The 23,709-nt window shown below is 31.2% G+C and overlaps 1 protein-coding gene across 8 annotated transcripts in view; it reads right to left on the reverse strand.

Moving 5' to 3' along the window:
• Positions 1-3,236: 3,236 nt before the first annotated feature.
• Positions 3,237-23,709, reverse strand: part of LOC140044612 (uncharacterized) — a 121,388-nt gene continuing 100,915 nt past the window's right edge. For 7 of the 8 annotated variants that reach the window (XM_072089198.1, XM_072089197.1, XM_072089195.1 and 4 more), the window contains 13 exons: positions 23,018-23,098; positions 22,274-22,402; positions 18,869-19,135; positions 18,233-18,394; positions 17,460-17,573; positions 13,732-13,908; positions 13,113-13,270; positions 10,942-11,094; positions 9,831-10,206; positions 8,753-9,123; positions 8,031-8,483; positions 7,311-7,451; positions 3,237-4,286 (listed from right to left, as the gene is read on the reverse strand). In XM_072089198.1, the coding sequence (XP_071945299.1) occupies positions 4,092-4,286; positions 7,311-7,451; positions 8,031-8,483; positions 8,753-9,123; positions 9,831-10,206; positions 10,942-11,094; positions 13,113-13,270; positions 13,732-13,908; positions 17,460-17,573; positions 18,233-18,394; positions 18,869-19,135; positions 22,274-22,402; positions 23,018-23,098 (2,777 nt within the window). In that variant the 3' untranslated portion in view covers positions 3,237-4,091. The remainder of the gene's footprint in view (positions 4,287-7,310; positions 7,452-8,030; positions 8,484-8,752; positions 9,124-9,830; positions 10,207-10,941; positions 11,095-13,112; positions 13,271-13,731; positions 13,909-17,459; positions 17,574-18,232; positions 18,395-18,868; positions 19,136-22,273; positions 22,403-23,017; positions 23,099-23,709) is intronic. The other variant, XM_072089196.1, reaches the window with a different exon arrangement.

Consider the following 23,709-nt stretch of genomic DNA (forward strand, 5'->3'; position numbering starts at 1 on the left):
ATTTATACCGTTTCGGTAGATTGAACATAATCGACTATATCATTTCTACTGAGCAAAATTGGACATACCAAAAGTAGACTTCAGATATGTTAGACCTAATATTATGGAACGCCAATAGTGCCTTCGGTAGAAATTTCCGCTCTTTTATCATTTTGGGATTTGTAAAAATGTGTTAACACAGGGACAAATCCAAGACTTTTTGAACAGGGGAGCACTAACATATATCAAAAGGAGGAGCATGTGCCCTTATTCCCTTTAGCTTTTCCCCAGTAAACAAGGGCAATGAAACTATATATAATATATATTATTATATTCTTGCTCCTCAATCTATCTCTCAATTACTTGCTAAGATCTAATGGCCGCATGGCCACACGGCAGATCACTAACGGTGATCTTATACAGTTTTTTAGCTTCAATGCTCCAACTTTTTTAAATTCTCTTTCTTTAGATATCTGACTTGCTTCATCTTACTCTTCCTTTAAATTTCTGCTCAAGAACCATATTCTTGTTTAGTTGCTTCTTTTGTCCTATCTTTTCTTCTGAGAGGGCCAATTTAATTTAATTTAATTCATTTAATTTTTGATTCTAAATTGTTTGTGCTTTATTTTATCTTCGGCTGGATGGACCACCCTCGTAAAATATTTTTGAAATAAACAAATAAATAAATACAGTAAATATAATAATTTCTATATTTTATTTTCCCTCAGTTTATTCAGCAAACAAATTTATAGACATGGCTAAAATGATTGAGACAAAATAAAAATACCCTGAAAAAAAATATCTATACAGATTTATAATGATTCAGACTTGATAATATAGAAAAAATGTATTAAATATTTTAGAAAATTCTGAAGCATTTGGATCTTAAAAAATTGTGAACTGCTGTACGCCATATTGCTAACAGTAAACAATATATAACAGTATACGGTCAACAATAATAGTATGGGTATAATCATGGCATAATTATATATAAAAAATCTTTAAATATTGGGTTTATACAACATACATAGATTCTTTATTCATCCTTTCTTTTAAAGAGGTATTGTCTCTCAAAAATATGAAGACTAAAATCAGACTTGGAACACAGGCCATTTTGAAGTTTGAATAAAGGTAATCACTTCCGTAGGGAAAAAAAAAACAAGACAAAATAAACTTTAATGTCTCCAGCCATTTTAAATCTCCTTAATTTTTTATTTGTGTAAAAAATATATAAAAATTCCTATTTTTTAAATGTAATCCAACAATGCAAATAAAATAATAATAATAATAATGCTTTTTTGAGGATTTAAAAAAAAAACAAAAAATGTTGATTGACAATACTACATCTAGCAATTGCGCAGCCTACATGAATCTAGAATCTGTGTATGAGGTATAAAAAACAATATTTCTTACTGTGTTTGGAGAAAGAACTTAAACCTACCACCACAAATTGAAAGTAAGGTCATGCATTTAATAAATATATATTTGTGTAAAAAATTGTAATTTTGAATTGTTTTTTCCATAGTGCATTTATATTGTTTATGCGGACATTTATCCTTAATCAGTAGCAAATAAAATAAAAATATGAAAAATTGAAATCGGCACATAGATTAAAAATTAATAGACCATAAAAGAAATCTGTATATGTTCACTATTAAATGGCAATTGTGATAGCTTCAGTAACTACTCCAATTTTCAAGTGGAAGCTTCCATTGTAAGCATGACGTGATGTTTCTTTCCTAGTCTTAGTTGCAATTTTAGTGTGATCGTCTTTGCGACAGTCCAAGAAATTATAAATTTTGTAGTTTATTAAGCTACCTAAAGCTCTGTCTTCACTATCAAACTAGTTTGACCAGGGAGTAACTCCCTGGTTTGACAAACAAAGTGTGATGTGCACAAATATGGTAATGATATACCCAAATATGGAAGTGATATGACATCATCATGTCCATATATGGGCACATCATATTTTTTTCTCACATAAAGTTTGATAGTGTAAACAGAGAAAGCAAACATAACTTCAAAATACCAACTTTACGGTACTTTCAATTTGTGATTGTAGATTTATTTCAATTTAATTTCAAATTATAATTTGTCTTCGACGCTGATAAGGAGTATAAAAAATAGATTTTCTCAAACTCTTTTACTTAGAACCATAAAAACAAGGAATAAACCAGATTTACTAAAAAATCCAATATAAAATAAATATCAACAAAAATCAAAAATCATCAATATATCCCTGACGTTAGTAATGGTGATGATAATAATAAAAAGAAACATATTTAAAACCTATTTCTTGGGAATGCGTTAAAATTATATAATACATTAGTTTTTGAAAGTATATAATATTCCTTTATGAAATACAAGACTTTAATACTGAAGTATTTTAAGAGATTGAAACTAGAAACTATTTTTGCTACAAATATACATCAAATGATACTAGAATACATACACTCACACATTGAATTAAATACACATGTTTGCACCATGTTTCTGTACATATATTACAATGCAAGATATTAACAATTATCTATGCATATTCATAAGTTATATATACATTATTCATTAGCATGCACCTTTGAAATTAACATGCTGTTTTGCATCTTTTTTAATGGCAACCAAATGTACATATATATATGTACATCGCACATAGTATAAGCAACTTCTGAATTCAATATTACTAATAAATAATATCTACAATAAAAATAAAAGTTAGGTCTATAAAGAAAAAATTATATAACCAATGATTATTCGATCATATACGGTATGCAAATTATTTCATGAATAAACATGTGTTCATTCATGAATATTAATATATTCAAATCTGTGGAATGTTATGGAAGACATACAGTTTGGCCAAGATTGAAACAGTAACGGAACCCAGTCGTATTCTTACTATATTTAAAATTGAAATCTTTCCCTCATAATTATTATACAAATAGCAAATAAACAACAAGGTTTTACGTACAAACATTAACAAAAGACAATTTTATACAACATAACATTTCTACTATATATAAACAATAAACAAATAAATTCGTTAAAATTGTTGCATCTCGTTTAAATTTCTTTCTAAAAATATATTTTTGTTTTCTAACGGGAAGAATTAGTAATTTTCATGCATTTTATTTAATATATAGATGTTTCTGTATACTGTTTTATTCATTATTGGTTGGAAAGTGTTGAATATGTTTTAGATTAAGTAGTATATACTGTAGCACTAAATGAATATGAAATAAATATCTCAAAATGGCTGCCATAATACACATATTCATGTTTTTATCAATAAATAATTTGTGGCATAAATAGAATAATTTGATAAAATTGTATTTTGAGGCTAGTAATGCATTGTATATGAAAATAAGATGCAATTAACATATTCAAATATTCATGATATATTATTTAAACATTCATGATTTTAAACATATCATTGAAATATTCATGATTTTAAAACATTCTCAAATATTCATGATTTCAAATATATTATTTAAATATTCATGATTTCTAGCATATCATTATCATTTACATGATGATGAATTATACCTATTTCTATAATGTAATTATAAATGTTTTTGGTAAAAAATAAATAATCTTTAATAAATATCATTTTCTTATACAGTAATTAAATTCATAACGCAAGTAATTTTAAAAATCGTATACTACATATATTTCATTTAAGCATGTATTGTACGAGCTAGGTAATTTAACCTTTGACTCCAAGTACATTGCTAATAAAAGTATTAGCTCACAAAGTTGCTCTTTACAAAATCAAGCTATTTTCAAACAAGAATGATTTAGGATTCTAGTAATACCGTAAGGGACATAAACCTTCGATAGACCAGCTTCCGAATTGTTCTTAACTTTTCTAAAATGATGATAATAATATCACCTCCCCACAACACAATATTTATAAAAGAAAAGGCCTTGCGGTTGCGGCTTGCAATCTTTTTTTCCTCTCTTCTTTTTCACCAAAGATTCTAGAAACTAAATTCCCTTTTTCCTCACAACTGTTGCAACAGATGTATCATCAATTCCTCGTAAATATTTCTCAAAAATATTCTCAAGACTTTTTCTCATCAATCATTAATTCCGTGAAGGACGTCTTCTCATATTCATTTTTTTTTTTGCTTGCCAGATTCTCCTCCGCCGAATTTCTTTAAAAACGCCTTCCCTTTTGAGAGTAGTCCCTTCTTTTTCTTTGAGTCATCAATACTCGTCGGACTCACCTGATCCAACCCGTTACTTTGCTTTGAAACAGTACTGCCTATCGAAGACTGCCGTCCCAAGTCTTGCAGCGAATCCTTGGTCTGGGGAGAAGAAGACAAAATCTCCAATTAAGCTATATATTCTAAATATAACAAATATTATTTCAAACTAATAGATTTTATAGATTAGAAGGGGAAAGTGCAAACTAAATCAATTAAATCTCCTTCAAAATGCAAAATTCCAGTTTAACAATTTACAGAATTTAACATGAACATGGTTACCCAATCAAATAACCAATAGTGTTTGTAATAAACATACAAAGAATGGAGCAACAATGTGTTCCATTTCAGTGTTAACTTCGGAAACAGGTTCTTCTAACACACCCTTTTAAGTTCTGCACACATAAACAAAGTCACTTTAAACTTTACCATTGCAACATTTGTTAAATGCTTGGTTCCCACTAGAGACTCAACACAACAACGTAACGCAAGGGATTTGACCAATCACAATGGATTAATCAAACTGTCCTGTCATTGGTCAACTCACTTGCCTTGTATCTAGATCCTTGTGTTGGGTCCAAATGGGAACCAAGATTTATAAATAAAGCACCACTATAGTATTTTAACTAATGTTAGTTAGAACACGGAGAAAGATTTTGAAACAATGGTACTATAAAGATTTTGTTTAGTTCATAACTAACTATAATGATATTAATAACTACTAATTATTGGTCAAAATATATCTGTCATGGCTAAGGGCTAGTAGACATTGCTCTATGATGTCTGCTTTAAGGCCTATGGAGGGCCAATATCGTGTTGACGGATACTGGAGTATAAAGAATATAAAAGTATTATCTATGTGGAACATCTTGTTAAGATAATATTGTTGTTGATTACTAATAAACTTCTACCAATCTAATGATCACAGTTGTGTTTTACCATATTTTTCTGTCGAGGAAAACAATTTTTCCATGTACAATTTAGTATATATGGAACAAATAAAGATTTGATTTGATTTGTCAACAATAAGGCTGAACTTATGGTATGCAAAGAACGATTGAAACGCCACGGTAACACATCAAGCAAAACTATAGAGTGCGATAGACTGGCTTACCCTTCATAGTACGGTGGATACTAAGAGGTAGTGAAACAAATAGAAAATGTAAAATAAAATAAAATATAAAAAACAGAAAATAAATATTAATAAAATTATAAGCAAACAACACAATATCAAACTGACTCCAAATAATGATAGGGAAGCCATGAGTCGTTTCAATCTTTATTTGATCATCATCATTATTTCATCATTCCTGATGATGATCAAATAAATTGAAATGTTTAATCATGTTCTCTATCATTATTTGGAGTCAGTTTGATATTATCTTATTTAAACATAATCAGTGCATTGGTTTTTAAGAGCAAACACATATGCAAAAATAATCAATGCTTTTTTATAAACTGAATTTGATGTGAGAATTGAGATGTTTAGATTCACAGGCACATCATGCAAATTAGGAGCCATTTCAAAATTATTGTACAGTTTGCAGTAACACAATAATTTACTTCAGTAACCTTGGTTTTGTTACTGCAGTAATAACATGCAAATTAGTTGTTAATTACCTATCTCTTAATATTGTATCTAAAAACCTATCTAAAGTTTTACCATCATTATAAATATGATTTCTCTTTGCACATTTTTTTAATAATCATTTTATAATTATTATCATCACATTGATGTTTTTTTTTTTATTTCTTCTATTTGTTTATTGTTGAGTGTTACACCAAATTTATTTAGAGGATAACCATTGTGTGCTGAAGTCCACAATGCAGGACCAATAATAAAGTAACAAATATTCTATTATTTAAAGATGTATTGTCCCTTTGTCAAATTCCAAAAAAATAAAAATTAAAAGATTTCGAAAATAAGTGGGTCATTTTGAAGTATCATAATAGTTATTAGCGAACACCAAAAATTAGTCGAAAAAAAAATCATTTAACTGAAATACAGACGTTTTTTGGTTCAAAAAATAACTTTGACTTCCAGTCAAAGTTTTCGATCAAAACATATCTTATAATGCAATGCGCTTATTTGGCTACTCTGTATGCATAACCATAAACTTCCTCGCGATCTGTGTGAAAACACACTTCTCAACCGTGACAAGTTGTAAACAATCCTAATTGGCATCATGAATAATGTATACTCATGGTTTAAAATCTTTGTTTACTTTTGCTCGCGACTATTTTCCAGACGAAATGTAATCAAATTAATTTAGCTGATAATTACGTAAAATTGTTGTTTTTGGCTCGGATTTTCGACTTAAAGTGAATAACTTTAATATTACTTTGATATGGCCAATAAAAATGTAGTATATTTTGACTTTAATTTTGTTGTGTTTCAAGGGACAATACATCTTTAATAATAATTATAACCTTTATTTTGAATAATTCTGTTAGAGAACATGCTGTTTTTTCCTGATGCTTTTAGAATTTTAAAAATCTTGTCAAAATTTCACATGCCAAAACTCAACCAAAATCCTATGAAAATTACATAATGATATACCTTCACCTATCAGAAACCAAATACAGCGGCGACCCGTTCAGACAGAGACAAGTCAAGCTGGCAAATGATTAACTTGTTTTTAATATATTGAAATGTAAATTAAAAGTACATATCTGTTTTTTTTAACTATTAAGAGGACACATTTGGGACCCAACATAGTTAATAAAGGTATCCTCCTGGATAGGAGAATCCAAAAGGAGGGATTCTATACAATCTCAATATCCCATCATGGGATTCCAAAAAGATCACAAAAAATATCAAAAAAATTCATTTTGAAATTGTCAACTGTACCAAATATTTTTTTTCTTTATAAAAGGCGACATTTATAATTGAATTGTGTTATCAATAAAAAAAAAATCTAAAAAAAGTGATTCCAATAGTTTGAATGACATTCAACAGATAGGGTATGAAGGATTCAAAATAGTCATCACAAACATTACAATTTTGGATGGATAGAATGTGTATATTGCATGCATTTTTTATAACCTATATAATATATATATATATATATATATATATAATATAATATAATATCAATTGGCTATATCACACACAAGACTACTTACTGTTGGTGACCTATCGAATGAGTTGAGTGAGTATCCACCAGTAGAGGGCGCTGGACTACCAGCTGATCCATTGAGGCCTGGATCGGAGGCTTCTTCAAGGAAGTTGGAAGGCACTAAACCTCTTTCGCCATTTAATTCCCCCTGTTAAAAGACAACAATATATTTCTTTTCAAGTTGCAATATTATTTATCTTGGTCTTGCAGGCTAATAAATGTCAAGCTTATCCTACCAGGCTTAAAGCTCTGTCTACACTATCAAACTTTATGTGACAAAAACAAAGTGGACATGATGATATCATATCAAACTAGTTTGATAGTGTAGACAGAGCTTAAGTCTAAGTCTTTGATACCATTGCCTACAATTAATTTAAAGCTCTGTCTACACTATCAAACTATATGTGAAAAAACAAATGTGGTGTGCCCATATATGGACATGATGTCATATCACTACCATATTTATAAGCATATCACTACCATGTTTGGGCACATCACACTTTTTTGTCCTGTTTGTAATTGTGCCTCTTTTAATTTTAATTATATATGTATATTGATTGTAAACAAACGTTTATCAGCCAATGGCTGCTGTTTTGTATGTGTTTTTAAACCTAAATAAATATTTAAAAAAAATATAGTTTGATAATATTAATTATGGCTGTAGAGAAAATTAGTAATTTCTAAGAATAAAATGAAACAAAAATAAATCAATGTATTATATTTATACCATGAAAAAGCCATCTTCATCCATTTCTCCATAAACTGTAATAAAGTCGCCCTGTTGAAACGTTAACTCATTCTCAATATCTGGGTTCGGAGACAAGACACTCGGGTCGTAATCAAATATCGCCCTCATTACCATACACCTTTCAACCTCCTTCTGTGATATTGACGATGAATGTCCGTTCACCGCAGTCTGGTATCCTGTTGGGGTGCCGTTGGGACCGGTTCTGTTTGGCGCCTCTGTTGAGTTGATTCGGCCTCTACTATTGTTAGGATTTGCATCGTGTTGGCTATTCTGGTTTTGTGGTACGTTGTTTCTTTCTGACACCATGTGGTTTCTGTGTGGTTCTGGTATTGGTTTCCCTTGCGCTTCTTTCACCATGTTATACGGTACAAAGCCTTGTTTGCCGTTTAGTTCACCAAAGTAAAATCCATCAGCGTCTTTGTCTCCCAACACCTGGAATAAAATGTTTAAGCAATTAATTAATTGACAGTTACAATAGTCTCCTGAGGACAATCAAAGTATATTGATCAAAACGTTGAGAATCTCAGCAGTTCTTTACAGAACTAAATATATGTGGTGTACTGCAAACTTATATATTAACAATTGATTTCGCTATGCAAACCTTAGATAGACAATAGATTAAATTGTAGTTCAATATACAGAAATTTAAAATGTTTCAGTAATTATTAAAAGTAATGGAAACACTTTATTTAATAATCTACCTTAATAATATCTCCTTCACGGAATCCTAGCTCCTCCTCCACCCCATCATCGTTAGGTGACATGGATGCCGGGTCGTAATCGTACAGTGCCACAAAAAATCGCACAGTACTGTCATCGTACAATTCTTCAGGATCTGTGGAGGACGTATCTTGCGATGATTTCTGACTCTTTTCTAACGTATGGTTCTTTTTATTGTCGTAGTCTTTTCTCGAGTCTTCCCAGTCGCTGCCCGAGTCGAGGGAGTGTTTGCGGGGACGGGTATTTTCCCGCATGCTGGGCTTTGCGACGGGAATGCTCCCGTTATGTGGGTCGTGCTCTGAATATTGCTCGGTTATACATGAGGTAATACCATCACTCTCTTTGGTTATTTCTAGCAGAAAGTAATAGACACCAGGAAAGAAAATAAATGTTAGAAAATGCAAAGAATAGAATACCACAAGAAAATAAATATAAGTACACATAAAAACCATTTAACCATTATTTAAATACTTGCAACAAATATATCAATATAAATAAGATGAGTTGTCGAAGTTCTCAGGAATAAAGACTATTATAATATTGTGCATAACTAAGTTTCTACATTAGTAAACCAATCAAAACATAGCATTATTTAAATGACTTATATATAGCACAAACTAATAATGTTAGAATCCCATATAACAATCAAACCAGCAAATCACATGCTAAAAACCATAGCTATAGGTGCAGCAGTGCTGGTCAAGTGATATTATAGCAGGCAATAATATGATGTCATAGGTCATAGGTCCCACCGTAATAAACAGTCAAATATGTCCTCAGAGATACAGTTAGCGTCAATAGTTCATAAATCTAATTTATTTATTTACGTTGACTAAACAAATGAAAATGCATTGTTTAGGTAAAAAATATACCACTTGGGATATAGCAGGTGATAATACTTTTTAGTTTTTAACACATTCGCATTGAGCATTTTTGTATTTTTCTACATGATATATAGACAATAATGCTTCTTTTGGTTTATATAATAGGTTTTTAACTTTAATAGGACAATGGCATTTATAAGTTTATCCGGGTAAGTAAGCACGAATCTCCACTCACCTATATGTGGCACAGACACTTCTGCTTGCTTTGGTTTAACTGGAACTGGTTCTAACACTTGGTTATGGGGTGAAAGGTCAGATTCACGTTCGTAATCTCGTTGCTGTCGTATAATCTGTATAGGCACTGCATGATTCGGTTTATTCAGTTGTTCTACCTCAGGGTCCGTTTCATCGAATTCTGATTCTACTTTTGCATTATTGTCCAATGTGTCTTTCACATTTTTAAATTGTTCATCACGCAAACTTTTGTTGATACTGTCCGAGAACCCAGGTAAATCAGCACTTTCAAAATCTGATAATTCTTCCTCAGCCTCCTCGGCAATGTCTGATAATTCGGACCGGTCACTCTCTGATTGATACTCGATGGGTTCTTTCTGTAAACAGGTGACAGACATGTCTAAATTAGTTTAGTTCATAAATTTTCCTCTAGTAGAAATCTATTAAGGGGACACATACAAACAAAGTGTCCTCTTACAGTTTCTCCTGAATAGGGGTTGGCCATGGTGATAAAATATTCTTCCTCTCAGTTGTAAGTTTGAAAGTGTCCCTATTGCATGAATAGGGGTGTCCCTATTGCATCAATAGGGGTGTCCATATTGCATGAATGGGGTGTCCCTATGGCATGAATAGGGGTGTCACATATTGCATGAATATGGGTGTCACATATTGCATGTATAGGGGTGTCAGTATTGCATGAATAGGGGTGTCCATATTGCATGAATAGGGGTGTCCATATTGCATGAATAGGGGTGTCCATATTGCATGAATAGGGGTGTCACATATTGCATGTATAGGGGTGTCAGTATTGCATGAATAGGGGTGTCACATATTGCATGTATAGGGGTGTCAGTATTGCATCAATAGGGGTGTCACTATTGCATGAATAGGGGTGTCCCTATTGCATCAATAGGATTGTCCCTAATAAGGTGTTCGAAAAGACAGTAACTTTCTTCACCACTATATATACCTTCTCCCCATATCTTTCCAAAAATTAAACCTAACTTTTAAAACATTAATTATTCAAGAATCAGAAAACTTTTCTTGCTCCATATAAAAAAACGAAAATTTACTTTAATGGATGAATAACTAAAAATTGCAATTATAATTACTCTTTTGACATCGTTTGTCTTTGGCAATTGGTTAGCCGCCATTTTGACAGCACCATTTACAGCAAACACCTCGGGGTGACTGTCTTCAGACGTCGTCGTACGTGAACTCTGACTGTCGTCATCGGAAACGCTATCATACATATTGCTCCTTACCTGTATATGATAAATAACGATAACAGTGAATAATCAATACCTAATTACAATAAACAAACAAATCAATAATCAATACATCAATCAATCAATCAATACAGAAATAATACAAATTACTGACACTTGTATCTAAAGCTCTGTCTACACTATCCAACTTTATGCGACAACAAAATGTGATGTGGCCATATATGGATATGACGACATCACACACTTTTTTTCAAACTTTTTTGACAGTGTAGACAGAACCAAATAACAGAAATTATCCATCAAAAGCTAAGTAATTTGTTGGTTTGTCAAAACATTAATTTTCAACCAAATAAAACATAAATAAATTCTTCAAAAAATTACAAACAATTAATCATACTCATTTATACATTTGTTTTTAAGCATTAATTAAAACTGTAAATTAAAACCTGGCTGCCCCAATAAACTATGTACAACAATTGAGAATGCAGTGCAACTATCAAAACCATTCTGATACAGTAACACGACTAAATTCAGAATAAAAAAAACAACTGAAGCTTAACTAAAAAGTTTAGATCGAAAAACATAGCAAAGTAGAAAAACGATAAAAATAAACCACACGCACACGTGAGCGTTTTCCAAAAATCACATGAAAGTATGAAGACAAAGTAGAGAAACACATTCTTCAGTTTAAGAACACTATTTTAGCACATAAACACTCCCAGCTAAGCTCATGTATGACCATGGTATAGGCACATAGCAATATAGTGGTTATCAAACCTGTATGTATGGTTTGTAGTTGTAATTAGCAATAACAATCAATAATAGATAATACTTGAATATTAAAACATGCTAACAAATGATGCTGGTATCGTATATAATCTTCCACAGGTTAGAATTATGATGCTGTTTTTTGCCCTCTTATTTGAATAAAATTAGCATAAATTAAGTATGCTAATGAGTTATAAATACCTGTGTTATTATTAGCACTACATAATCATTTATTGAAATAATATATAAACACTTTTTGATTTGAAAACATTCCATTTTAAAAATTAATTGTATGCTTTTTGTATTCCTGTTCTTCATTTGTACTTTTGGAAAAAAACATTTACAATATAAATATACATTATATTATTGGCTATATTATTATTATTGGCTATACATTATATATTAATTATTATGGAGAAATAAGGGATGTTTACAGTACTGGATCTTGAAAGTCTGAGTAAACTCTTGAACTTTAACCTAATGACCTATCTTTTGCACTGTAATTATCTAAATTGGGGAGGGTGAGAGGGGGAGGACTACATCGACATCTGCCAACTGGACCCACCATGTGTTAATCTCATATCAGCATTTAAGCAAAGCAAAAATCAATATCTGCATTAAACACTACTAAATCTCTATCTACACTATCAAACTAGTTTGACAAAAAAGCATGATGTGCCTAAATATGGTAGTGATGACATTATGTCTGTATATAAGCACATCACATTTTTTTTTCTCATATAAAGTTTGATAGTGTAAACAGAGCTTTAGCTAGTAAGCTCAATATTCATTATTATTAACACATTTCTGTCAATCTCGTTTGTGCATTACACAAACTAACTTACATTAGCTCTTGGTTTGCACCAGAATCGATGTGGCTGGTATCTCTGGCGATACCGACTCACTCGAAAAGATGGGGAATATATGAGCTAAATAAATCCAGATCAAAATGCATGCAAAAGAAAAAGAGTCATACAGAAAAAATAATTGCAAAAAACATAATGAATAAAAGAAAAAAAATATATGTACAGAAATAAAATAAAGAAAAGGTGGTTTGGTATAGGGATTCAATGAATTTTCTTTTAAAAAAAATGATGAAAGAAATAAATATAGGAATGTATAAAAATATTTTTGGTAAAGCCTATCACAGTGAGAGGTTATGAAAAAGGGTTGGGTTGAAACAATCAACGATAGTTACCCTGAGATGTTTTTGAAAAATGATTTGGTCACAATCCTCTCATCTAAAGACACATGGAATATAACATGCAAATCAACATAACACTAACCTTATTTATTTCAGATTGTTTATTTGCACTTGATCGGAGTAGATGCTGAGGTATATGAACAAGAGCTGAATCAGATGAAAAACCGTTTGGAGAAAGCGTGCGGACAACAATGTGTGGTACTCCTGCTAACTTATCTATACTAAGAACTAAGCGGTCAGCTGAAAAGAAAGAAAACAGACAGGATGATGAGGCTATTGGTCAATTGTGCGTCTACTGCCAGGTTTTCTATTGGTATGGCCAACCATGATCCATAATTCTGTTGGTTGATCTTGCCATTGGTACAGTTGTTTTCAATGTATATTATCCATGTGCCATGGGTAGGGCAACTCGGAGGTACATTCTTGGCACGATGTAAAGCTCTGTCTATACTATCAAATTTTATGTGACAACAAAATGTGATGTGCCTATATATATGGACATGATGTTTAATATCACTACCTGTACCATATTTGGGCATATCACTACCATATTTATGCACATCACACTTCTTGATAGTGTAGACAGAGCAGTGTTGGCCAGTGTCTCACACAAGATGTCTCTGTAACTGTTTCATCATGTTCTTTCTATGAGCAACCGTATAATTTAAAATGGGAATAAAAATATTGTTTAAATAGCTAACCTGTCGGTGAATCTATTGATGCAATCTTCAAATCGTTAGCATAAACTGCATATCCCATGACGACAGCACCGTTTGAAAGACCGGATGTTGTTATGGTAACTGGAAGCCATTCAACGATAAGGGTACCTGGACGCCCTCCTGGTTTTATCTGCACATCTAATGGTGGCTCAGGAAGACCTAAAGAAATATAAAAATAACAATATTATAATCTATTACAAATCTGTAATAATATCATTAATCTGGTTTCTTTAAAATTATTAATCTTATATATCATGTATCACAATAAATATTTATTTTTATATAGCATTAATCCTATTTTTTTTAAATTGTTAATCTTATATACCATGTATCACAATAAATATATCATATTTTTAAATAGCATTAATCCTAAATCAGAATGGTTCATTACTAATCCTATGTCATGAATATATATTAATCTATAGAAATTCATCATCACACTTAACTTTATATGATTAATAAGCGTTATTGTATTACATTAAAAACACACCACTGCAATACTAAACAATATAATATGAATACATGGGATTATCAATTCATATAAAAAACATGCTCTGGATGAATATAAATTGCAAATAATACAGAAAACCCTTCTTTGGGACACCCCTCTGAAGAGAGGACACTAGGAGAAACACTACTGCTACCATTCAGGGGATGTCCACGTTGTAGACACTGTTTTGGGTCCTGAAGTTGTCCCCTTAGTGTTCTACGTTGTAGACACTGTTTTGGGTCCTGAAGTTGTCCCCTTAGTGTTCTACGTTGTAGACACTGTTTTGGGTCCTGAAGTTGTCCCCTTAGTGTTCTACTGTAGTCAGCATACTATAAAGTTGGCACCTTTCTGTCTTAGGTATAAATTTACTCCATCCTCCATTTAAAACCCACAATTTTGAGGGGTGGGCTTATACCAGAGGACTTAAATAGGTCAACCGCATACAAACATATCTTCTGAGGCCCATGTGAGGCTATTGTAGGCTGATATTAACAACTACTATTATAGTAGGAAACAATTGCCAGTGACAACAAAAATATTTTTATGAATATGTGAAAATTAGTTTCATAATTATCCAAAATAAAGATACTTTTTTTATCCTTTTTTTAGCGAATAGATTATATTTTTAATCAAAATATCTATTGAAATAGGATGTAATATATCCGCAACTGTCTAAAATGGTTGGACTAGAACCATTTGACCTCACAAAGTGCTCATAAAGGGAAGGTCACGATTGGCTGTTCATAGTTAATGGTATACTTTGGTTTAAAAGGACAATACTAATATGGACACTGTGTGATTAAAATCAAGTAATTTTTGCACCACTAGTAATATGGATATGATACGAATAATAATAACAATAATTGACGTTGCATATTAGAAAAATGTAGTCCGGGGTTTATAAAGTCAGTGAAACAGGTGATTGATATGAAAAAAAATAATCATATTTTCAATTTAAATCATAGATATAATGTTTCAGTGCAAAATATATTGTATATGAAACATGAAATTAAACATGATGCATAAATAGTAGAATATTAATTCATATATAATTTAAAAAAATTTGTAATAAAATATTGACAGTAAATACATTTCCACATTGCACTCATTGAATTATAAGCAAAATAAATAATAAAGTTTTTATTAATAATCAAAAACTAAAATAGAAAAGAACAATACTATTAGAAGTTAGTATCCAAGTAAAAAGATTAGACAACTTGTAAGGATTAAAAAAGTTGCCTCAACCAGCCTCAATTTTAATTTGGTCAACTTTAGATGACCCACCACTGCACTGGGCTTCGTGGTATATTCAACTTATATTTAACAGTTAACTATTTTCTAAAGTTCTGCCTACACTATCAAACTAGTTGACAAAAAAAGTGTGATGTACCCAAATATGGTAGTGATATGCCCAAATATGGTAGTGATATGACATCATCAAGTCCATATATGGCACATCACATTTTTTGTTACATACAGTTTGATAATATAGACAGAGCTTTAGAATATAGTTCAAATAAAATAAAATGTAACATCAAAAGATAGACAGTGCCTCTATTAAGGGGACACATTAAGGATCCGTGAAATTTTCCTTGAATAGGTGTCTTAAACAAAGATTTTTCTGTACTACCATAAATATCAATTTAAAAATTGGTTGGCATGACTTTTTTACCCTCTTACAGATTTTCTTTATCTTTAATGTACAGATATCTATTTTAGCATTATCGTTGATAAGGCATGGTTTGAATTTATTTCTTTCCATTAAAAAAATGCATACGATATGTGAAAATGATCTTTACAACACTAACCTTTTTTTATTGTGTCTTTAACAAAATCAGAAAACAAAAAGCATTTCAAATAAGTATTATTTGATTTAAAAAAATGAGATTAAAAAAAAGAAAAATTATTTTGATAAATCTTATGAATATATTTTGCAGATTACAACAAAGAGGTCTTTATGTCAAATAAAAGTTATTGGAACTTTCAAAAAGTACAGTACTTTATGATAATCCTTCCATTTCTAGTTAATCTATGTTAATCCTTTAAAAGAGTATCTAATCCCTTAAAGGACATCTTAATCCTCATCCCAATCACTTTAATATAAAGTATTCTGCATTTCTAAAAGCTAATATTGCACAAAAATGTAAAGGTAAATTTTGCAAAATGATATGATTTAATCTCTTAAAAATGACAGTTAGACAATCAATATATTTTAATCTCATTCTAATCTGATCTAATCCGCTTCTCGAGATGAATTTCTTGTGTGATTGGTTCATCCTAAAACTGTTTTCCATCTTTGGGATTACTATTGAGTACATACAATGTACTTAGCAACATTCTCGAGTATGGTCAATTAGGTTAAAATGATGTTAAGGAGGCTTGGAACAAATCAACAGACGTCTGTAACTGTAACAGTCTATCGGTTCATTGCGCCAGAGAAAAATATATTGTTGTGAAAATTCCTAAATGTTGGTTATTTTAAAGATATATTGTTCCCCCCATCCCACCCAAATTTTTTTTTTTTTTCAATTTAAAAAAAAATGTTAAATAGCCTATTTAAAGTCTGATTTATTAATCTTCATTTTTTATGTTTTTGGGGGACAATACATCTTTAAATGAATAATTTAATAAATAAAAGTTTAATAATTTTTTTTAGGTTGTCCCATCAATGGTCCGGTAGAAAAGTAGATCCCAACCTGAATACATGCACCTAATTTATATTTTCAACACACATCCAACAACTCTATTTTACTCAACTCTGTTTTAGTAACCATATGACAAAAAAATTATTTTCACTCAGGAATTGTACAAGCTACAATGAAAGGCCATAAATTGAGCAATGTAATTTCCAATTTCTTGGACAATAAAGGCATTTTGTACTGAATTGTATGCCCGGTCACATACAATAAAAATATTATCAAAGTAGGTTGGAAGTATGGCCTTCTAATTTGATACATACACAATAAATGTCAAATATAAAGCACTGTCACTATCAAACTAGTTTGATAAAAAAAAATGTGATGTGCCTAAAATATAGTAGTGATATGCCCAAATATAGTAGTGATATGCCCAAATATAGTAGTGATATGCCCAAATATAGTAGTGATATGCCCAAATGTGGTAGTATCATAATGTCCATATATGGGCACATCACATTTTTTTTTTCACATAAAGTTTGATAGTGCAGACAGAGCTTAATAAAAGATACTAAGAATCTCACCTCCTGGAAGAGTTTTGAATTCAATTTCTGTCGAGAAACGCTTTGAGTTGTCGTTTGTTGTATGCCTTGGTTTTGCTGTTACTGTCACACGATACACAGAGGACGGTGACAATCCTAAATTGCGAGTGTGAAGAGAAAAATACAACATTCTCAACTAAATTGAAAATGCAACAAAACATAACAAATAATAAAAAAAATATATAAAAAAAAATCCATATATATGATAGTGGTCTAGTGGGATGCATGACTGATATTGTTTTGAGCATCAACAGTAGTTGTGTCCGTAAGCGCTAACTGTATACAGTCTTTTTTTTTAAATTTTATTTTATTCATTTCGGCAATAAACATGAAATAATAATTACAAAACATAGAAATATATATATAAATATTAAGTACAAGACACGAAGCCGAGGAGAGACTAAAGCATTAAACAAAACGCTGTCACTGGTAAGGTGTGTCTCTCAATAGCCACCATATGTAATAATTAGTCACATAAAGTTTGATAGTGTATACAGAGCTTTACACAATTTTTGTGTGTGTAAATTTTGTCATTATAGCAAGTGAAAAAATGAAATACAAATCTTTAATATTTTTATGACACTTCATTTTCTACATCAAATGTGACGTGTGCAAAAATTTCTTGACTCAATTTTTGCAGCATGTGTTTACTGCAGTATTCACACTAATTATCTAAACTTGTAATGCGTTTCACCGTTGACCTTAATATGATTGCTTAATTATCTACGTGATAAACACACATCTAAAATACACACCTGCAAAACTATACTGATGCCGACCTGGTTTCACCGTCACCATCTCTCGTCCGTGCACACTTATTATGTGACTATAGTTACTGTTGCCTGGCAACCAAGTAATATCAGCTGTGTCTGGAGTAACGTGAGATGCTTTTAACCTTGTCGGCGACGCTGATGCTCCTATAAAATACATCACACATCATCAACGATATATTTTGAGTAAATAATAAAATATTAATGACAGCTGGATTTGTAATGAAGGGGAGAATATTTTGATACGGATCAAGAGTGTCAAATACTGGAGGTAGCACACATCCATTTACTAAGTACAAATAGACCCTTTGCATCTTATCCCTTCCTCAGCCAACACACGTATGTAATACAAATAGGGTTTAACAAGGCATATATTATGAGTAAAAGGAAGAATATTTTCATAAGGATTGAAGGATAAGAATACTGGAGGCACAGGGGTGATTTTTTTTGTGCGAACGAATCATCCCCCTCCCTCAACACCTTCCGAAGTGGGGTCTAGCCAGTTTGCAAATGTAGATGTACGATGTACGAGATGCACTCTTTCTGCAAACCCTCCTCCTTCAATAACAATGTGTTCTGAGAAGATACAGTTTGAACATTCAATGCTGAATTATAACATACCTTTACCAACCATCATAGTGCAAGCTGCTTCATCAGACATACCATCTGCTGTTAGTGTACAAACTGATATCCTATACGTCAAGTCTTGATCTATGTAATCCAGCAACATAGTCTTTACTTTACCCTGTACTGTGCTCTTTGGGACACCATTTACATATATCTTGTATTCTCTGGACGATAGAGGGCAGTTGTGTGGATGCGACCACGTTATAATGACGTTAGTTGGGAACTGACGTTCAAGAGTTAAGTTTGATGGAGGTGGAATACCTAAAAAAAAAGACATTAAAAAAAATATTTAGGCAGTTAGGTAAATAATAAATTGAAAATAAGCAGACTATTAGTTTATGAGGATGGAGAACACAACCAGGCAGCAAGACCCAATTGTAGAGGACAGAAATTGGGTGTCTCAATGACATCATAATCTAGAATGGACAGGAATGAACACAGAATAGGCAGGAATGAGCATGAGTAGAAAGAGTATAGATAAGGCAGTAAGGAACACATGAATGGCAAGATTGAACATAGAATAGTCAGGATTGAACATAGAATAGCCAGGATTGAACATAGAATAGCCAGGATTGAACATACAATTGGCAATATTGAACATAGAATAGTCAGGATTGAACATAAAATAGTCAGGATTGAATATAAAATAGCCAGGATTGAACATAGAATAGCCAGGATTGAACATAGAACAGGCACGAAAGAGCATAGTGACTCTTTTTAGTTCCAGATAAATTGTTTGTCTAAGATAAACTGTTTGTCTAAGATAAATTGTTTGTCTAGCCAGATTAATTACTTGTCTACAAGGGACATTTCACTGATAAAAGGATATACTGTACTTAAAAAAATCAATCTGTAATCTATTTTTTTCCTCCAATAAATAACTTTTATAAAAGCTATTTCACTCAAACAGACAGTAAAAAGCATTGTGTCATCACCTTGTTAAGTCACTTGATATCACTGCATTGTTTTTACAGCATCACAAACACAACATATCATTTAATCATATTCAGATAATTTTCAACAAGAAACAACAAACACACAATGCGCTATTTTACAATGTCAGAATTGATTAGAAAAACAATGTTGACATATTTCTAGCGACATGGCTAAGGTATTGGTCTTGGTGTACTAAACATGTATGCGACTTGATCAATCATTCTTAATGGGATTGTGTTTGTACGAAGCGAGTTGGTGTTGACGTAATTCTTACGTTGTAAGTAGAAGGCATGTCATTATTTTTTATTCTGGCAATCATCAGATTACAAGTGGCGTATAAAATAAGTTTACATAAACAAGGTTGAATGGCAACCTCTGAAACTCAATTCTAAAGTAATATTGTCTGTTTCTTATTGTGTATTCTAAAACTGCAGTAGAATATTCCCAGGAACAATGATGTATATATATATATATATATATATATATATAAATCCAAAGGCTAATTACTGAAAAAAATGACAATGCTGTGGGTATCAGTGGCTGGATCTCAATGGAGATAAAAAAAAAAAAGCGAAAAGCTAAATCAAAACGATAAAGTAAACAGCCAGAAAAGTTAGCAGAGCTTTCGGGCAATACTAGCCCTTCATCATATATATATATAAACACATTAGGCAATGAACATTAATTCAAAACCGCCCGGTGATATACTGAAATTTAATTAATTAATTTGAAACGATAAAGATGAGGAAATCTGTGAGAATGAGAAAAAGTCGCCCCAACTGAGACTCGAACTCGGACTGTCTGCTTGATATGTTTGGTATTGTTCAAATTCGATTGGATAGCGACTCTTTAACATTCTCGGTGTGGTACGGCGGAACAGCACTAGTCCTCAGTTGTATATAAATAACAATAGATTTTATTATATGTTATTAAGTAAAGAATCACACTGGTTTAAATACAAACATACAGTAGAGCTATATTAAGGGGACACCATTGGGACCCAAAAACTTTCTCCTTTCACCACTTGAAAATATTTGTACCATCACACTCATAAACATTCATTATTTGTACCATCACACTCATAAACCTTCATTATTTGTACCATCGCACTCATAAACATTCATTATTTGTACCATCACACTCATAAACATTCATTATTTGTACCATCACACTCATAAACATTCAATATTTGTACCATCGCACTCATATACATTTAATATTTGTACCATCGCACTCATAAACATTCATTATTTGTACCATCGCACTCATAAACATTCATTATTTGTACCATCACACTCATAAATATTCATTATTTGTACCATCACACTCATAAATATTCATTATTTGTACCATCGCACGCATAAACATTCATTATTTGTACCATCACACACATAAACATTTATTATTTGTACCATAACAATCATAAACATTCATTATTTGTACCATCACACTCATAAACATTCATTATTTGTACCATCGCACTCATATACATTCATTATATGTACCATCGCACTCATAAACATTCATTATTTGTACCATCGCACTCATAAACATTCATTATTTGTACCATCACTCATAAACATTCATTATTTGTACCATCACACTCATAAACATTCATTATTTGTACCATCGCACTCATAAACATTCATTATTTGTACCATCACACTCATAAACATTCATTATTTGTACCATCACACTCATAAATATTCATTATTTGTACCATCACACTCATAAATATTCATTATTTGTACCATCACATGCATAAATATTCATTATTTGTATATTAGGTTATCCGTTCTCAAACAAATTTTTGTGTGAGATCTGACACATGTTCAACAGCTTTGAATAAAAGTTAATTTTTTGCATATACTGTATATGTAAAAAATACACAGTTTATTTAAAATTATCCTCTAGGTCTGCGAACACAATGCAGTACCAACTCATATTACCAATTATGTAAAACTAGATAAAACCATAGCAACAATTTATGGACAATCAATCAATATTTAACTATAAATAATCTTTTTCAATGATCTTCAATTAATATTATGTAAACTTGGAGAAAATTAATTATACAACATACAAAAAAAATTTGTTATGGAAAAATATGCAATATTTCTGGTTCTCAGAAAATTACTAATTCATGAATAAATGTATAGATATAGAGCAATTTAGTTATTAATTAGACAACAAAAGCAAAATACAATGGATGTCTTTGTTAAAAATGTCCATGGTTCTGGTGGTAGAACGAGTCTTCTTGGATAAGGACTATAATAGGTCCATAGTGTACACATCTAGCTCATCTGCACTTTAAAGAGCCTAGTACATCTTTCGAGACGAGTAAGGGGTTACCCCCGGTGTATTAGTAGGCCTACATCACAGCCACTGATCATGACTGGGGGGTGGAGACCATTCTTTGACTGAAGAGGTCGCACAGTATAAATACATTATTTCAATTCTTACCGTTCATGTTGTACTCGTTACCGATCTCACTAATTGAGAACAAGCTGTTGTCGTTATCTTCTTCGTCAACTTCAATAATGTCTTCAAGATCGCTCCCGCCATGGTGGTCACTCCGAGCATGTGCATCATCTAAAAAAAAGATCGACATTCTTTCTTTGGTCATAAACCACAGAGTGTAACATGAAATTTGGTTTCCCGGTGTTTAGAAAAATGATTTAAATCAACCTAATTAATAGAGTTATTTATTTTTTATTTTTTATTTCATTTTTTATTTTGTATTTAATTTTTATTATGTATTTAGGCACATGTGACCAAGGATTACCAATAGCAAACTAATCCTTGTCCTATTAGATAGGTGATAATCCTCCCCTCCTCGGAAATGAAGAAAATTTAAAATAATGTCCCTTTAAACTATATACATAGTTTTATCTTTATTTATCTTTCTAAACTCTTTAAATATTATATACTGTATACTATATTATAAATCACTTTTCTTCAATGAATATTTCTTAGAAAATTCTAAGAGAATTGATGCATTAAATCAGGTGCAAAGCTGAGTGTGATGTGTCCCAATATGGTATTAATATACCCAAACATGGTAGTGATATGACATCATCATGTCCATATATGGGCACATCACATTTTGTTGTCACATAAAGTTTGATAGTGTAGAAAAGTCTTAACAATATTCACAATTGTAGATAGTGTAAATTAAATAAATCAGATATGATGTTAATAACTTACACTGATTGGGCTTTACTTTATTGACAGCATCTTCTTCACTACTGTTAAAATCTAAATCTCTCAATTGCGAGTTTAGATCATCTGTGCGAAATAAAAAAAGTTTAAAGCTTTATTTTTTGTTAGATAAAATGAACAGATTGAAAATTATTGATAATCATTGTAATGTCTAAAGCTCTGTCTGCCCTATCAAACTTTACGAGAAACAAAAATGTGATGTGCCCATATATGGACATGATGATGTCATATCACTACCATATTTGGTATATCACTACCATATTTGGGCACATCACACGTTTTTTTGTCAAACTAGTTTGATAGTGTAGACATAGCATTAGATTTTAAATTATTGATAATTGTAATGCTTAATGATGATGGAGATGGATGATGATGATAATAATGATTATATTGACAACTAGATCATTATCAATGATGTACAGAATAAAATATTGATGAAATATATTTTAAAACAACAGATAAATGAAGACCTTAACACCTACAACCTATAGACCTACACCATAGTATATACAATTTACATTGAAGTTCCACCAACACCACCATATTGTGTGTTCTAAATAAGGAACATTTGAAGTGAAATCATGAAATCACAAAAGAAAATATTACTAAAAAGTGTGTCTTAAAAATAAATTGAATAAAAAATAAAACAAGAGAAGTAAACATACATTAAAAATACT

This window comes from Antedon mediterranea, chromosome 3 (genome assembly GCF_964355755.1).
Source record: "Antedon mediterranea chromosome 3, ecAntMedi1.1, whole genome shotgun sequence".
Classification (NCBI taxonomy): Eukaryota; Metazoa; Echinodermata; class Crinoidea; order Comatulida; family Antedonidae; genus Antedon; species Antedon mediterranea.